This window comes from Bufo bufo, chromosome 3, assembly GCF_905171765.1.
Source record: "Bufo bufo chromosome 3, aBufBuf1.1, whole genome shotgun sequence".
Taxonomy (NCBI): Eukaryota; Metazoa; Chordata; class Amphibia; order Anura; family Bufonidae; genus Bufo; species Bufo bufo.
In genome coordinates this window covers 615,783,115-615,802,670 of record NC_053391.1, presented here as the reverse complement: position 1 = coordinate 615,802,670, position 19,556 = coordinate 615,783,115, and the positions used below count along the sequence as shown (strand labels likewise).

General features: G+C 44.2%; 1 protein-coding gene across 1 annotated transcript in view; it reads right to left on the bottom strand.

Moving 5' to 3' along the window:
* Positions 1-12,108: 12,108 nt before the first annotated feature.
* The window catches only part of MRPS31 (mitochondrial ribosomal protein S31), an 80,386-nt gene continuing 72,938 nt past the window's right edge, over positions 12,109-19,556 (bottom strand). The window contains exon 7 of the mRNA XM_040426082.1: positions 12,109-12,482. Coding sequence (XP_040282016.1) covers positions 12,250-12,482 — 233 coding nt within the window. The 3' untranslated portion in view covers positions 12,109-12,249. The remainder of the gene's footprint in view (positions 12,483-19,556) is intronic.

The window sequence follows — 19,556 nt, the reverse complement described above, 5'->3', positions numbered from 1 at the left end:
TTTTGGTGTAGAAAATGACTTGAATCCAAACCAGCAAGGGAGCTGGAGTAGATTTAAGCAAGTCGCATGGCCAGCGCCTAAGTTATGTGGATTTCAATCTATGTTCTTTGAGAATGATGCTTCAGGTGTGATTTTGCGAGCTGATCGATTTGTGACATCATGTTACCACCACCCACTAGATGGGGGAGGGTGCATGGGTCATTAAATTTCTCCAAGCTCCCAGACCATATTGTTACGACTAAGGAGAAGGTCTCCGAAACGCGTAAACAGCTTGTTTGTGATGTGATTTAATAAAGAGGAAGATTTTATAGGAAGAAAAATAAGTGCCGGAATCGTCTTTTTCTATTTCACTTTGTCTACGTCCAGGAACTTGCTGGCTTGACTCCGTGCACACGGGATATTATACGCCGACCAGGTGAGCTGGATAACATTACCTATATACCTTTACAAGCTCTTCCGTGCTTACTGTCGGTTTCCCACTACATTATATCCCTAAACGCCTCAAATTACCATCTTGAATATTGCGGACTGTTCACATTACTAGCAAACCTGTTGCGAAATGGCTTTCCTGGCCGCATCTGACCGCCGGTCCAAGGCGGACACAGTTTTTCCTACAGAAGATTTATCTGCAAAACATGATTGGAATTTTAAAACTAAAATGACTGATCTAGAGAAACTCATGTCACAAGAAACACGTGTATGGTGGGATTATACAGAGAAACATATGATCCCATGTGGATTAAGAATCAAAAAAATACCCACTACCATATTCTCTGATGTTTTTGTTACCAAATGGAACGACATTCTGTCAAAGTGTTCGCTAGAACTAATGGCGCTTATCACGGACTGTGAAAATGAAAAACTTCATCCATTACAATCTGAAATTCAGCAATGTAAGGATATTTTATCCAAATATGAAGGTGAAGCTGACTATACTGAGATGGAACAAAAAATCACTGCTTCCGTTAAACAACTGGAAGATAAAATCATGAACACCAAGCATGTTCAATTTCAGCGAGATTTGCATGACTTTGCACAAAATCAGGTGTACGAATGGGGCAGGAGAGAAAACCTTTGCTCCACTCCCAAGTCTATACTAAAACACCACAACAAATATCAGAGAAAGATGCAGAGAAGAACCAGAGTCAGCTTCTCGTCTGAATTGGACTCCACAGAATGTATGGATGTCTCACAAGCCTCCCAATATGATAACAGCTTACCTGCTAGTGATAATGTTGTATCTAAGCCGTCTTACTATAAGAGAAATAAGCACATAAATAATGAAAAATCAACCGATGGCAAGCCACTAACAAAAAACGGAGAAAACGTGCAGGATGAAAGCACAAGAAAAATACATGGAATGCCTACCCGCACCCAGAAGAAGTAAAAAGCAATGAGTCAGATAACAAGGACTTGGACGTTCTGAATCTGTCTGAAGTCAACCTGACAGACAAACAAATACAAGTGCTATCTCTGGGTTTGAATTATGCACCATCAGCAGATTTCGATTTATTTAGTACCATTTTAGATGTCAATAAGTTTATCAGAAATCTCACAGTAGTGAGACATTTTTATGATATACCTGATGTAACACCTGATACACTTAATATGCAAACTAATGTCAATGATAATATACACTCACCTAAAGAATTATTAGGAACACCTGTTCTATTTCTCATTAATGCAATTATCTAGTCAACCAATCACATGGCAGTTGCTTCAATGCATTTAGGGATGTGGTCCTGGTCAAGACAATCTCCTGAACTCCAAACTGAATGTCAGAATGGGAAAGAAAGGTGATTTAAGCAATTTTGAGCGTGGCATGGTTGTTGGTGCCAGACGGGCCGGTCTGAGTATTTCACAATCTGCTCAGTTACTGGGATTTTCACGCACAACCATTTCTAGGGTTTACAAAGAATGGTGTGAAAAGGGAAAACATCCAGTATGCGGCAGTCCTGTGGGCAAAAATGCCTTGTGGATGCTAGAGGTCAGAGGAGAATGGGCCGACTGATTCAAGCTGATAGAAGAGCAACGTTGACTGAAATAACCACTCGTTACAACCGAGGTATGCAGCAAAGCATTTGTGAAGCCACAACACGCACAACCTTGAGGCGGATGGGCTACAATAGCAGAAGACCCCACTGGGTAACACTCATCTCCACTACAAATAGGAAAAAGAGGCTACAATTTGCACGAGCTCACTAAAATTGGACTGTTGAAGACTAGAAAAATGTTGCCTGGTCTGATGAGTCTCGATTTTGAGACATTCAGATGGTAGAGTCCGAATTTGGCGTAAACAGAATAAGAACATGTATCCATCATGCCTTGTTACCACTGTGCAGGCTGGTGTGTGGTGTGTAATGGTGTGGGGGATGTTTTCTGGGCACACTTTAGGCCCCTTAGTGCCAATTGGCCATCGTTTAAATGCCACCGGCTACCTGAGCATTGTTTCTGACCATGTCCATCCCTTCATGACCACCATGTACCCATCCTCTGATGGCTACTTCCAGCAGGATAATGCACCATGTCACAAAGCTCGAATCATTTCAAATTGGTTTCTTGAACATGACAATGAGTTCACTGTACTAAAATGGCCCCCACAGTCACCAGATCTCAACCCAATAGAGCATCTTTGGGATGTGGTGGAACGGGAGCTTCGTGCCCTGGATGTGCATCCCTCAAATCTCCATCAACTGCAAGATGCTATCCTATCAATATGGGCCAACATTTCTAAAGAATGCTATCAGCACCTTGTTGAATCAATGCCACGTAGAATTAAGGCAGTTCTGAAGGCAAAAGGGGGTCCAACACCGTATTAGTATGGTGTTCCTAATAATTCTTTAAGTGAGTGTATATGCAGGTCTCTCATATAATGAACAGCTATCCCTTCTCTGTCTCTCAGATCTTCAGGCAGAATCAGGTGGGGTGGAACCAATTGAATTGGGAAAGGGTTTCAAGACACATAAGCCACATTTTTACCCTTTAATTTCCAGAACCAATGGTATGGACACCTTTCAAGACCTTCTTGAACATGAATTAACAGGGCTATACAAACATACCATCTCTGAGCCACGATCTAATAATCTTTCCAGCTCTTTAAAACAGGCCCTGACAGAACTGGAAACTATGACAGAAGTGGTTGTCAGGATGGCTGACAAAGGTGGATCCATCGTGGTTCTGGACAAAAATACTTATGAAAAACAGGTGGAAGATATATTATGTGATGCGTCCACATACAGAAAGCTGGATAGAAATCCATTGGTGGAATATACATGTGAATATAATTCACTGATACAGAAAGGTTTAACCTTAGGCTTTTTTAATGATTCACAATACCGCTTTCTATGTGTGAACGCACCCATAACCCCAATCATGCACGCTTTACCAAAGGTACACAAAGGGCTAGTTCCCCCTCCCTTGCGTCCCATCATATCGGGCATCGGGTCCTTGATGGAACGCTTGGGAACCTGGCTTGATAATATATTACAACCTTTGGTAAAGCGCATACCAGGATATCTCAAGGACACAGGTGACGTGTTACGTGCCATGCATGATTTTGTCTGGCATGCGCAATTCAAATGGGTCACTGCTGACATTGAAGCTCCATACCCGTTGATTCCTCACGGAGTGGCCCTGATAGCTTTGGAATTCCACCTCCACAGGTACACTGGTCACTCAAATATTTCCATTGATTATATATGTGAAGTAACATCTTTCCTACTCATGCACAATTACTGAATGTTCAACAACAAATATTATCTACAGATAAGAGGAGTGTCAATGGGGGCGAAAATCTCGCCCTCACTGGCAAACCTCACTATGGCATTCTGGGAGGAGAGATGTATATACAATGTTGATTGTCCATTCAGATGGTGCTTGGCCTGGTACGGCAGATACATCGATGACCTGCTCATTGTATGGGATGGCGAGGTGTCTGCCGTATCAGACTTCATGCACTATCTGAATGACAACACTTATAATTTACGGTTTATGTGTACTGTGGAGGTGGAATCCATAGTCTTTCTTGACCTGAGACTGACAGGTGTCCCAGACTCAGTCATTTATACAGAAACTTATAGGAAGCCCACCGCTGGCAATTCTATACTGCATGCAAACAGCCATCACCCAGCACATGTTATAAAGGCTATACCTGTGGGTGAATTTATGCACGCACGCAGAAATTGCAATTCAGAGGTGGTGTTCCAAAAAGAATGTAAAAATATTATGACAAGATTAACATCTAGGGGATACCCGAGGTGGATGTTAGAAAGGGGATTTAGCATAGTCTCAAAAAAATCCAGATTTGATTTATTATTTGGTACCAAAAATACTCGCAAAATTTTTTTTGCAGACAAAAGGTCTGTTACAAAAAGTGTAAATAATGCAGGTAGCGGGGAAATTACAAATCATGATCATACAGAAACCAACACAACAGAAACAAGAGACACAACAGATAAGGATCCGCCCACTCTGGTCCTGACATACACTCACCTAAAGAATTATTAGGAACACCTGTTCTATTTCTCATTAATGCAATTATCTAGTCAACCAATCACATGGCAGTTGCTTCAATGCATTTAGGGGTGTGGTCCTGGTCAAGACAATCTCCTGAACTCCAAACTGAATTTCAGAATGGGAAAGAAAGGTGATTTAAGCAATTTTGAGCGTGGCATGGTTGTTGGTGCCAGACGGGCCGGTCTGAGTATTTCACAATCTGCTCAGTTACTGGGATTTTCACGCACAACCATTTCTAGGGTTTACAAAGAATGGTGTGAAAAGGGAAAAACATCCAGTATGCAGCAGTCCTGTGGGCAAAAATGCCTTGTGGATGCTAGAGGTCAGAGGAGAATGGGCCGACTGATTCAAGCTGATAGAAGAGCAACGTTGACTGAAATAACCACTCGTTACAACCGAGGTATGCAGCAAAGCATTTGTGAAGCCACAACACGCACAACCTTGAGGCGGATGGGCTACAACAGCAGAAGACCCCACCGGGTACCACTCATCTCCACTACAAATAGGAAAAAGAGGCTACAATTTGCACGAGCTCACCAAAATTGGACTGTTGAAGACTGGAAAAATGTTGCCTGGTCTGATGAGTCTCGATTTTGAGACATTCAAATGGTAGAGTCCGAATTTGGCGTAAACAGAATGAGAACATGTATCCATCCTCTGATGGCTACTTCCAGCAGGATAATGCACCATGTCACAAAGCTCGAATCATTTCAAATTGGTTTCTTGAACATGACAATGAGTTCACTGTACTAAAATGGCCCCCACAGTCACCAGATCTCAACCCAATAGAGCATCTTTGGGATGTGGTGGAACGGGAGCTTCGTGCCCTGGATGTGCATCCCTCAAATCTCCATCAACTGCAAGATGCTATCCTATCAATATGGGCCAACATTTCTAAAGAATGCTATCAGCACCTTGTTGAATGAATGGCACGTAGAATTAAGGCAGTTCTGAAGGCAAAAGGAGGTCCAACACCGTATTAGTATGGTGTTCCCAATAATTCTTTAGGTGAGTGTGTAGCCGGCAATTTAATGAGATACGAAGCAGAGTACAGAAATGTCTACCCATCTTATTTGATGATACTATTCTGTACAATGCTTTGAAGAATGGCTGTAAAATAGTATCTAGAAAAGCACTAACTATGGCAGGCTCCCTTTCTCCTTCCCTATTTGTGGCCAACAAAAACAAAAAACAAAAAATTGCAGAGCGTGTGGTTTAGTTACAAAGGCTTCACCAGGTGTGGCAGTCACCCTTGTAAAACATGTAAATATGTATCAGTCCAAAAAAGCTTTCACAATGCTGACCACTCAACCACTTTCCCTATAAAAACTTACATCAATTGCAATACCACGGGGTGATCTATGTTATACAATGTGTTGAGTGTGATTTGATGTATGTTGGCAGCACCGTACGTAAATTCAAAACTAGAATACTTGAACATCTGAATTATATTACAAATCCATCTATTATTAACATCTCGGGTGCTGCCAAACATTTTATCCTCACACATGGACGTAACATGGGATCCCTCCGTGCGTTTGCAATTGAGAAAGTATTTTCATTTATCAAAAGAAAATACTCCTAAGAGAAGCTTTTTGGATTTTTTTGTTAAATACAAGGGTGCCAACAGGTCTCAATCAAAAGAAGGAACTGATGTACATTTACCAATAAGCTTGTTTTTTCTTTTGTATTGGAGCCCTTGATACAATTTCATGATGGTTTCAGGACGTCAGTCACCATGCAGCACTTCATCTATTTCATTTGTTGGGTTTTTTCATATGCATTTTTCTTATGCATTGTCTTTTCCATTTCTTTATTTTTATCTGACTGTACATTTACTGTGGCATATTCCAACACGTTTATTCATCATATTGTATTGTATTTTATTTTATTACAATGATATGAAAATTGCAGCTGTGGTCATCCATGTTATCCATTTCTGCATGTAGTTTTTTCTACAGGCTTACATTTTATCTGAACTTTCAATATTTTGTCTAGCCCTGTTCACATGATGTGGTTTCTCACACCCTGCGCTTGTGCTTTGCAGACAGACCTTGTTGCCTGTGCTGCTCCAGCCCAAGCGCGGGGATGTAGGAAGCGTATCATGTGGGGCCATTTTAACCTACAGTAGGTGAACCCGATTTTGTGTCAATCTCACTGTATTTCTCGGCGAGATTGAGCACATACGAGCCCCATCGCGGGAGCCAGCGCCGAGCTGGCTTGCCGCGATGGAGACAGAGCCGTCATAGAAGCGACGGGAGATCCGACTTGGATTCCCGCCAATTCTACACGTGTGCGGCGTTTGTTATGAATCCTGAGGGGGAAGTCCCCGCCGGATTTTAAATAAAAATCCGGCCTGGGTCCCGCCCTCAGGAGCATACCGGGCCCTTAGGTCTGTTATGGGTTGTAAGGAGAGCCCCCCCTACGCCGAAAAAAACGGCGTAGGGGGTCCCCCTACAATCTATACCAGACCCGTATCCAAAGCACGCTACCCGGCCAGCCAGGAAGGGAGTGGGGACGAGCGAGCGCCCCCCCCCCCCCTCCTGAGCCGTACCAGGCTGCATGCCCTCAACATGGGGGGTTGGGTGCTCTGGGGCAGGGGGCGCACTGCGGCCCCCCCACCTCAGAGCACCCTGTCCCCATGTTGATGAGGACAGGGCCCCTTCCCGACAACCCTGGCCGTTGGTTGTCGGGGTATGCGGGCGGGAGGCTTATCGGAATCTGGGAGCCCCCTTTAATAAGGGGGCCCCCAGATACCGGCCCCCCACCCTAAGTGAATGAGTATGGGGTACATCGTACCCCTACCCATTCACCTGCAAGAAAAGTGGTAAAAAACACAAATAAACCACACAGTGTATTAAAATATTTTATTTTTCTGCTCCGGAGGCCGCCCCCTGTCTTCTTTATTAGCTCTTTTACCAGGGGGGGCTCTTCTTCTTCCGATATCCCGACGGGTCTTCTCCGCTATCCGGGGGGTCTTCTCAACTCTCCGGGGTTCTCCTTCTGTCTTGTTGTCTCCTTCTGTCTTCTGTCTCCGGGGTTCTCCTTCTGTCTTCTCCGCTATCCGGGGGGGTCTTCTCAACTCTCCGGGGTTCTCCTTCTGTCTTCTCCTTCTGTCTTGTTGTCTCCTTCTGTCTTCTGTCTCCGGGGTTCTCCTTCTGTTTTCGCCTCTCTCTGTTGTTGACTCGGCGCACCCCGGTTCTTCGTCTCGCGAGACTCGGCGCACCCCGATTCTTCGTCTCGCGAGACGAAGAATCGGGGTGCGCCGAGTCTCGCGAGACGAAGAACCGGGGTGCGCAGAGTCAACAACAGAGAGGTGAAAACAGAAGGAGAACCCCGGAGACAGAAGACAGAAGGAGACAACAAGACAGAAGGAGAAGACAGAAGGAGACAACAAGACAGAAGGAGAAGACAGAAGGAGAACCCCGGAGAGTTGAGAAGACCCCCCCGGATAGCGGAGAAGACAGAAGGAGAACCCCGGAGACAGAAGACAGAAGGAGACAACAAGACAGAAGGAGAAGACAGAAGGAGAACCCCGGAGAGTTGAGAAGACCCCCCGGATAGCGGAGAAGACCCGTCGGGATATCGGAAGAAGAAGAGCCCCCCCCTGGTAAAAGAGCTAATAAAGAAGACAGGGGGCGGCCTCCGGAGCAGAAAAATAAAATATTTTAATACACTGTGTGGTTTATTTGTGTTTTTACCACTTTTCTTGCAGGTGAATGGGTAGGGGTACGATGTACCCCATACTCATTCACTTAGGGTGGGGGGCCGGTATCTGGGGGCCCCCTTATTAAAGGGGGCTCCCAGATTCCGATAAGCCTCCCGCCCGCATACCCCGACAACCAACGGCCAGGGTTGTCGGGAAGGGGCCCTGTCCTCATCAACATGGGGACAGGGTGCTCTGAGGTGGGGGGGGCCGCAGTGCGCCCCCTGCCCCAGAGCACCCAACCCCCCATGTTGAGGGCATGCAGCCTGGTACGGCTCAGGAGGGGGGGGGGGGCGCTCGCTCGTCCCCACTCCCTTCCTGGCTGGCCGGGTAGCGTGCTTTGGATACGGGCCTGGTATGGATTGTAGGGGGACCCCCTACGCCGCTTTTTTCGGCGTAGGGGGGGCTCTCCTTACAACCCATAACAGACCTAAGGGCCCGGTATGCTCCTGAGGGCGGGACCCAGGCCGGATTTTTATTTAAAATCCGGCGGGGACTTCCCCCTCAGGATTCATAACAAACGCCGCACACGTGTAGAATTGGCGGGAATCCAAGTCGGATCTCCCGTCGCTTCTATGACGCGCTTGCTGGGATGTGCTGTCACTATCCCAGTGAGTGCGAGATCTCGGCACCATGTCGCCGAGTATCAGCGCGACGCTGTCGTGCTAAAAACACAATGTCAGAAACACCTACTGTATGTTCTTTGAGAATGATGCTTCAGGTGTGAGTCTGCGAGCTGATCGATTTGTGACATCATGTTACCACCACCGACTAGATGGGGGAGGGTGCATGGGTCTTTAAATTTCTCCAAGCTCCCAGACCACATTGTTACGACTAAGGAGAAGGTCTTCGAAACCCGTAAACAGCTCGTTTGTGATACTGTCCCGCATATGATGTGATTTAATAAAGAGGAAGATTTTATGGGAAGAAAAATAAGTGCCGGAATCGTCTTTTTCTATTTCATGAAGCAAAGTACTCTACTTTTTGGCGCACCTTTGTCACAGATTCGGTCGCAAACAGGATTTGCGTCTGAATCCGCAACTTTTCCAGGGGTAGGCCTTCCTAATTTATCATTCTCTAAGCCTGTTTTGGTGTAGAAAATGACTTAAATACAAACCAGCAAGGGAGCTGGAGTAGATTTAAGCAAGTCGCATGGCCAGCGCCTCTACATAACTTAAGCGCATCAAGTGCTAGCGCAGGGTTATATAAGACCAGCATCTAAAACGCCAGTCTTAATAAATGACCCCAATATACTTTTATTATGGGTTAAATGTGGAAGAAAAAAAATATCTGAAAAAAATACCTGGAAGTCTCTCCCAGGATCTCTACATGAAAAACCATACATTTAACACAAAGCTATAGCATTACCACATAGAGATGCGGGTTTATTTCTATGCTTATAAGCTAACACATATTACTGGTGTCTTTGTAACATACAGTTGCAAGAAAAAGTATGTGAACCCTTTGGAATGATATGGATTTCTGCACAAATTGGTCATAAAATGTGATCTGACCTTCATCGAAGTCACAACAATAGACAATCACAGTCTGCTTAAACTAATAACACACAAAGAATTAAATGTTACCATGTTTTTATTGAACACACCATGTAAACATTCACAACCATGTAAACATTCACAGTACAGATGGGAAAAGTATGTGAACCCCTAGACTAATGATATCTCCAAGAGCTAATTGGAGTGAGGTGTCAGCCAACTGGAGTCCAATCAATGAGATGAGATTGGAGGTGTTGGTTACAGCTGCCCTGCCCTATAAAAACACACACCAGTTCTGGGTTTGCTTTTCACAAGAAGCATTGCCTGATGTGAATGATGCCTTGCACAAAAGAGCTCTCAGAAGACCTACGATTAAGAATTGTTGACTTGCATAAAGCTGGAAAGGGTTATAAAAGTATCTCCAAAAGCCTTGCTGTTCATCAGTCCACAGTAAGACAAATTGTCTATAAATGGAGAAAGTTCAGCACTGCTGCTACTCTCCCTAGGAGTGGCCGTCCTGTAAAGATGACTGCAAGAGCACAGCACAGACTGCTCAATGAGGTGAAGAAGAATCCTAGAGTGTCAGCTAAAGACTTACAAAAGCCTCTGGCATATGCGAACATCCCTGTTAGCGAATCTACGATACGTAAAACACTAAACAAGAATGGATTTCATGGGAGGATACCACAGAGGAAGCCACTGCTGTCCAAAAAAAAAAAACCATTGCTGCATGTATACAGTTTGCACAAAAGCACCTGGATGTTCCACAGCAGTACTGGCAAAATATTCTGTGGACAGATGAAACCAAAGTTGAGTTGTTTGGAAGAAACACACAACACTATGTGTGGAGAAAAAAAGGCACAGCACACCAACATTAAAACCTCATCCCAACTGTGAAGTATGGTGGTGGGGGCATCATGGTTTGCGGCTGCTTTGCTGCGTCAGGGCCTGGACGGATTGCGATCATCGAAGGAAAAATGAATTCCCAAGTTTATCAAGACATTTTGCAGGAGAACTTAAGGCCATCTGTGCACCAGCTGAAGCTCAACAGAAGATGGGTGTTGCAACAGGACAACGACCCAAAGCATAGAAGTAAATCAACAACAGAATGGCTTAAACAGAAGAAAATACGCCTTCTGGAATGGCCCAGTCAGAGTCCTGACCTCAACCCGATTGAGATGCTGTGGCATGACCTCAAGAAAGCGATTCACACCAGACATCCCAAGAATATTGCTGAACTGAAACAGTTCTGTAAAGAGGAATGGTCAAGAATTACTCATGACCTTTGTGCACGTCTGATCTGCAACTACAGGAAACGTTTGGTTGAAGTTATTGCTGCCAAAGGAGGTTCAACCAGTTATTAAAACCAAGGGTTCACATATCTTTTCCACCTACACTGTGAATGTTTACATGGTGTTCAATAAAAACATGGTAACATTTAATTCTTTGTGTGTTATTAGTTTAAGCAGACTGTGATTGTCTATTGTTGTGACTTCGATGAAGATCAGATCACATTTTATGACCAATTTGTGCAGAAATCCATATCATTCCAAAGGGTTCACATACTTTTTCTTGCAACTGTATATTCTGCCTGTGAATAAAGCAGTGATATGTATATTAGCTTTCTAAGCAGATCTCAGTGTGGTGAAGCTGTAGTACATAGTGTATATGATATGTAGATGCTAGGACACAGCTCTGCCCTCAGCATGTCTAGCCCTGTCAATCAATAGGGGAGGGGGAGTGTGCAGAGCACAGGGTGTGTTACAAAGCAGTGTTCAAAGGATTTAGCCCCACCTACTGGTGCTCGAACTTCTTATTTGCATATAAATAAAAACACAGATTTCTCTGCAGCTGTTTATCGTACAGATAAAAGAAAGGTATTGTTTTAATCGGCATGATGAACCCTACCAGGAGTTTGTCTGGTTTAATAGGGTTGATGCTGGTGACAGAGCCGCTTCACAGTTTGTATCATTAACTAGATGAAAGTCTGTAGAAGACAATGTTTGTTATAGTTTTATGAAATGTTGTAGCAGTTTAAAATACAGGAGGCGACCATACTGGATATTCACACTATCTTCCTGTATTGTCCATATAGACAATGCAGCCGTGTGTGTCTGCTTAGTATATGACCCTCAACTGCATGCAAGGAGCAGATTACTCATTTCCCGCCTCCCTGTATCCAGCTTTCATTCTCGATAGATTGTAACCTTATGAGCAGGTTTCTCTGATGACTTCTGTGAGTTGATCAAAGGAAGCAAACTCTACATTGAAACAAAAATATGGCCAACCCGTAACAAGCATGAGCCACTTACCAACATGTAGAATAGGATGGCATTCACCCAAGTTGGAAAACCCAGGAATCCTTGTTTCAAAAGATACACACACATTCAATTCTATAATATTCTATAATTTTATTACTTAAACAAATATTTCACAAGAATTCAGATGAAAAGTTTTTCAGTGTCCAAGTATGCATAGTTCTGCAAAATTATGAGCTGAAAGACTGGAAGCGCCTCCAGCTCTGCCTCCTGTTCAGTTAACATAGACATCACATTCTCTCAGAAGATCCTCTTTTTTATTGAAGTAATCTTGGAACCAATCTATGTGATCTTTCTTCTGCTGGACAGTAAGATATGGGTTTTTAGAAAGACCACAGATGACCAGCTCCATAAAATGTCTGATCGGTCCATGCCTTGGAAAGTCTTCCAAATACTTTTCCAGAAATATGTGCTCGTGGAACTCTACCTTCTGCTCCTCATCAAGGCCTGGAATAGAAATCATACCAACATACTGTAAGTTTTCTTAAGAGCAAACTATGGAGAACATTTCAAAATAGGAGAGGGTGCTTGCTGCTGGGAAATACCCCTTAACTTTACAGAAGCACCACTGTCCTCTGCCGTCACTGTCATCAAAGGGGTTGTTCAGCATTAGAGAAAAGGGTCCACTGGAATGAGATGTAATACCAGATGCAGGACATGGTCAAAGGTCGCGCTATTTCTTAACTAAGAAAGACCCCTGTTCGAATCCTGAACAGACCCTTTGACAAAAATGTCTCATTTTACTTTAGCTCATTAACTAGATGAAAGTCTGTAGAAGACAATGTTTGTTACAGTTTTATGAAATGTTGTAGCAGTTTTAAATACAGGAGGCGACCATACTGGATATTCACACTTCCTTCCTGTATTGTCCATATAGGCAATGCAGCAGTGTGTGTATTCTGCTTAGTAGCAGCCGCCTTACCTAAGCCTCCAAAAGTACATCAGGGCTGTCAATAAAGCGCTGTCCTAAAACAGTGCCACACCTGTCAACAGGTGGTATGTGTATTGCAGCTCAGTTCTATTCACTTGAAAGGAGCAGAGCTATAATATCAGATGCAACCCATGGACAGGTATGGTGCTGGTTTTTTTAATGGCTCCCTCGTTTTGCTGACCCATCTCTACAGTTTGGCCACATGCACACAACTGTGTGTGTGTTTCACAATAAGCAGGCGGCAGATCCGCAAAACATGGATCCTGGCCGTGTGCATGTCGTCATTGTTCTTTCTTTTTTTAATCAGCAAATAGCAACGGCCGGCTCTCCACGGGCAAAATGCAAAATGTCCTACCCTAGGGCACAAAACGGACAAGAATAGGGTATGTTCTATATTTTTTGCTGGCGGGTACAGCACACGGTGTAATGTTCACATCTTTTGCAGCCCCATTATAATGAACGGGCCCACATCCAATCCACAAAAAAAGCGGATCGGATGCAAACCGAAAATACATTTGTCTGCGTGGGGCCTAAAGCTGAGAAATGAGCTGCAAAGAAAAAAAACACAGGGATGGTCACCATACAAACTAAACTTTGGCTGACACGGTCTTGGGGGTCAGAGTAGCGCGGCACTCATTGTTGCTTGTGAGGGTGCGAAGAGGGGAAACTCATACAATCCGATGGTGCTCTGCAATAATGTGGTACAGAACAACAGGGGCTGGGGGGGCGGATCAGGGGCTGGGGGGGCACATCAGAGGCTGGCTGCCATGGTCAGCTCCCTGTTGTTGTGTGCACAAAGCACAGGGCAGCAGGGAGAGTGTAAAGTCCTATTCACCCTAATAGGTGAATATCGCACATGCTTAAAATTATATCGCAATATAGATTTTAGGCCATATCTCCCACCCCTAATCCCATTACCGATAAAGTAGCTCAATCACATTTGTACACTGAATCCCAATTACGATTGGTGCCTTGGGGAACTGTACAAGATCATATCACTTGATATGTATTATCCTCAAAGGCACCTTTAGGCCTCTTTCACACGAACAATACGGATTGGCTCAGAATGCGTTTAGTGAAACTCGCACCAATTCGGAAGCAAGTTCGTTCAGTTTTGTCTGCAATTGCGTTCAGTTTTTTCCGCGCGGGTGCAATCCATTTTGATGCGTTTTTCACTTCTATGGGGCCAGGGCTGTGTGAAGAACGCAGAATATAGGACATGCTGCGATTCTCATGTACACAGACCCATTCAAATGATTGGGTCAGGATTCAGTGTGAAAGGGGCCCTATTCTACTCTGAAATTCCAGACCTTGTAAGTGGAATACTTAAATAGGTAACGCCACCTCCTCTCCCCTCATTCTAGGGATGGATAGGGGTCCGGGCGCTCAGACACCCACCAATCGCAACTTCTGATATGTCTCTATGACACATCTAAAGTTTTACGAAAAGTTAGTGATGCTTTAAGTTTATACTATTGCAAGTCAAGACATTAAAGAACTTCATGTAACAAAAAAAATTAAATAAACTAAAAACTAAAATGAATAAAATGCCAATATAAGTGGAATTAGGCTGGGCTGTCTCGTGAACAGTCATTTGGACATGAACAGATCAGGAGCTGGCTCTGTCAATCGCTTGCTGTAGCTTAGGAGTTTGTACAAGCCAGTGAGAGGGACACGTCAGGGAGGAACTTGGCAGTAGAAGTCAGTAACATGACTAGTAAGTCATTTTCTACCTATCATTACACAAAAAAAATCCACACTGTTCTCTAGGAAACGTTACATGTGTATAAGATCTACTCAGCGGGTGGGCACTTCCTGGTGTGATGTCAGATCTGTGCAGTGCCCACTGACCAATCAGATGCCTCCCACTGCTCATCCCCATTCTCCTCTTATACAAGATCAGGCAGCATTATCCCCCTCATCCCTTCCTCTGCTTGGACTTCAGATACTGTCACAAGTTTTTAGTGCAGTTTTAGTTTGAGATTATATATATATATATATATATATATATATATATATATATATAGTTATTAACCCCTTAGTGACCACCCATACGTGTTTTTACGGCGGTCACTAAGGGGCCTTGGGCTGGAGCGCCGCCTTTTTACGGCGGCACTTTAGCCCAAGTTAGCGCAAAAATTAATCTCTGTAGCTCCGTTCCCGCAGCTACCGGAGGTAGCTGAGGGCTCGGGGCAGTGATCAGAGACCGTGACAAGCGGTCTCTGATCACGTGATCGCCGTGATACACTTTATCACGGCGATCACCGAAAATGCCGGCAGCGGAGCTGCCCGCACTAAACTTTCTTCCTCCTCTCATGTAAGAGAGGAGGGAGAAAGTCTCCGGTGCTAGGATCGGGTCCCCCAGCGCTGCAGGTCCTAAGCTGGGTCCCGATCCTCACCCCCACCCCCCCCTTACCCTCAAGGAAGATGGCGGCGGCGGCCCAGCGCATGCGCAGACTTAAAGCCGGCCGCCGCCGCTCTCTGTAAGGTCTCTCTCCTCAGGAGAGGAGAGAGAAGTTTGAATTATGCCCCGATCGGGTCCCCCAGCACCCCGATCGGGGCAATATGGCCCCCAGATATGTAATAATAAAGTTATAAGGGCGCCCCCCCCCCCCCCCCATCTAATAAAAAAAAAAAATGCCACAGACATGCGCACTGGTTACTGTGCTGAAGATCTGCCTTCATCACAGTAACCATCAGGGACCAATAATAATGGTCCCTGATCATGTGGTCTCCATGATAAACCTATCATGGAGATCAGATCCATTATATTTACAAAACATGGCCAGGACAGGGGCTGTGCTTCTCTCTCCCCTCAGCGCAGTTGTTCTGTGAGGAGAGAGAGATCAGACTTCTGTCCTGGCTCTGAGAATACTTACTGTGAAAAGAAAAAGAAAAAAAATCAAATTATAAACTGTCCGTCAGTAACTGGCGGTCAGTGGGTGTCCGTGATAAGGCGTCCGTCATTAGACGTCTATTAGTTACGGTCAATTATTTTTATTAGGGACCCTGTGTCCGTCTGTTACTGGCGGTCAGTCAGTGTCAGTCAGTCGGTGGGTGTCAGTGAGTTGTTGGGTGTCACTCCGTCAGTCGGTGGGTGTCAGTGAGTTGTTGGGTGTCACTCCGTCAGTCGGTGGGTGTCAGTGAGTTGTTGGGTGTCACTCCGTCAGTCGGTGGGTGTCACTCTGTCAGTGTGTGTCAGTCAGTCGGTGGGTGTCAGTCAGTTTTAGGGACGGTCAGTTATTTCTGAGCTGTACAGAAAAAAAAAAAAATGGCTCGGAGATTGTTAAGTGCGGAGCAGGCCTACGAATTTCTCTGCTCTGACCACTCTGAATCTGGCACCGCTTCAGAGGCGGAAATATTTTCAGATAGCGAGGACTCCGATTCCATCCCCAGACCCCATAGCCCTATGGTGGTAGAAGTCACCACCTCCTCTCATTCTCCACCCAGCGGTCCCGTCCCTTCTGCTACGTGGGTTCCTGCCACTTCATTTTCCCCCCAAGTACCCCAATTTTTATCCACTCCCCAAATTAATGTGGATGTCGGCAATTTTACCCCTTATGATTTTTTTCATTTATTTTTGGATGATAACGTCCTTGAGTTAATTGTGCAGCAAACTAATTTGTATGTCACACAGTTTGCTGTACAAAAGCCCACGTCTATTTATGTAAGACGGTGGACCCCCACAAGTGTCCCTGAAATAAAAAAAACTTTTGGGGCTTACCCTGGACATGGGCATTGTAAAAAAAACCTCTGTCCGATCCTATTGGGCTGCGAGAACTGTCCACTCAACCCCTGTGTTTGCAGCAGTTATGTCCCGTAACCGCTATGAAATCCTAATGCGGTTCATGCATTTTTCAGACAATTCCCAAGTCCCCCCCAGAACTGACCCAGCCTTCGACCGCCTAAATAAATTGAGACCCCTTATTTCCCTCCTTACAGATTTATTCTTGAAATTATATACCCCTGAGAAAAATGTATCCGTTGATGAGTCCCTTTTTAGTTTTAAAGGCCGCCTTTCCTTCCGTCAATATATTCCCTCCAAGCGTGCCAGATATGGGATAAAATTATATAAGGTGTGCGAGAGCACAACCGGCTACACCTGTGGTCTGTCTATTTATGAGGGCAGAGACTCCCAACTTAACCCCCCAGGCTGCCCTGAAAATATTGGGACATCAGGAAAAATTGTGTGGGATTTATTGGCGCCATTCCTGCACAAAGGGTACCACGTGTACACCGATAATTTTTACACTAGTATACCCCTTTATAAATCCCTCCATGCTGCAAACACAGGGGCTTGTGGGACAGTCCGCAAAAATAGAGTTGGATACCCACAACCGCTGGTCTCCAAACGTTTGGAGAAAGGAACATCCTTCGCCCTCGCAAGTGACCAGCTGCTTGCTGTGAAGTGGAAGGACAGGAGGGATGTCTACATGCTGACCACCTTGCATGCAGACACCACAGTGGCAGTTAGGAAGAGGGGGGCTACAGCGGACAAGCACAAACCAGTCTGTGTGACAGACTATAATAAATTTATGGGAGGTGTAGACCTCTCAGACCAGGCGCTTCACCCCTACCTGGTGAAGCGAAAAAACAGGGCCTGGTATAAAAAGGTAGCAATCTACCTCATCCAGATTGCTACCTACAATAGTTTTATTTTATTTAAAAAGTCCCAGGGAAACCTCAACTTCCTCGAGTACTAGGAGAAGGTGATTGAGAGTCTCCTGTTTGAGTCCCCCGCCCCTAGGCAAACATTCGAATCGGAGGACGTTCGAAGGCTTTCAGAACGCCATTTCCCTCACCCTGTCCCTGCCACTACCAGCAAAACGTATCCCCAGAAAAGATGCCGGGTGTGTAGCAAACATGGAAGGAGGAGGGACACCCGGACTTACTGCTCCAGTTGCCCATCACAACCAGGCCTCTGTAATTACCCCTGCTTTGAAACGTACCATACGGTTGCGAAATATAAATTGTATTTAAAATTAATACCAAAAAGAACGGGGGGGGGTGTTCAGGAATTCAATTTATTCTCATTTTCTGTTTAGTTTGTGGGCTTTCCAGGGAGGGAGGGATCCCTTTGGGATGGGTCGTAGAGACAATTTTTTTTTCCAGACATTGGAATTAATTTTACCTTTTCTGATTTGTTTCCTTACATTTTGGAGTGTACATCTTAATTTTCATGTGCTCTGTAGAATTTTTTTTTACACTTTTGTGTAAAAAATGAAAATTACATTTTTTCCGCCTGCTTTGCATTAATTTCTACAAAAAACTAGGGGGTCTAAATGCTCACTACACCTCTAGATGAATACCTTAGGGGGTCTAGTTTTCAAAATGGGGTCCATTATGGGGGTTTTCTATTGTTTTGGCAGCTCAACGCCATTACAAGTGTGCAATGGGGCCTGAACCATTTTCAAGCAAATTTTGTGTTCTGAAAACAACTGGGTGTTCCTTTATGTTTGGGCCCTGCCGTTTGTCAAGACATAAGATTAGGGCCACAATGGGGGTATTTCTGAAGACAGGAGAAACGGGGTGATACATTTTGGAGTGTACATCTTCATTTTCATGTGCTCTGTAGAAAAAAATCTGTCTTTCAATTGACACTTTTGTGTAAAAAATTAAAATTACATTTATTTTCACCTTCTTAGCATTAATTTCTTTAAAAAACTAGTGGGTCAAAAAACTCATTACACCCATAGATAAATACGTTAAGGGGCCTAGTTTTTAAAATGGGTTCACTTTTGGGGGCGTTCTATTATTCTGACACTTATAAGCCTCTGCAAACTTGGCTTGTTGCAGGAAAAAATATGTACTTCAAAAATGTTAAAATTTATGTTAAAATGTAAAGTCTCCTAAATAAAAAAATAAAAAGTAAAAAATTTTTGTGAGTGCAGCCAAAATAAAGTATAGATGTGGAAATATATTTCTGATAAAAAAATATTGAATAGTATTTATGTATGTACATGAAATATTGCAGTTGAAAATAGGAAAATGTGCCAATTTTTACAAATTTTCATAAATTTTCACTTTTTTAATAAAGATACGCATATTTTATCGGTATAATTTTACCACCTAAGTAAAGTACAATATGTGACGAGAAAACAAATGTCAGAATTACTTTGATGTGCAAAACCGTTACAAAGTTATTCTAAGCTAAAATGACACATGTCAGATTTCCAAAATTTGGCTTGGTCATTAAGGCCCAAACAGGCTTGGTCACTAAGGGGTTAAAATAAAAAAATGGCACTAGGTCTGCTTACATAACCCTCCCACCTCCAAAAATAACATACTGTATTCTTAGTCACTGTACTTTCATACTATTTCATTTAATAGAGAATGGTGTAACTAGCACATTTTTAAATGACTTCATTTAAAGGGGTTGGCTTCCCCCGCTCAGCCCCTCCAACATGAGGCATCAGAGCATTTCATGCGTTGATGCTCTCCCTTGCCCTGCGCTGGGCAAGGGCTTTTTTTTTTATAGTTTTACACTGCTAGGCAGAAGTTTCCGCCTAGCAGTGTTCCCGGCAACGTCACTGGCACTAATAGGTGGGATTTAGCGCTGGCTTAGCCGTTTTACAGGCTAGGGAGGAGAT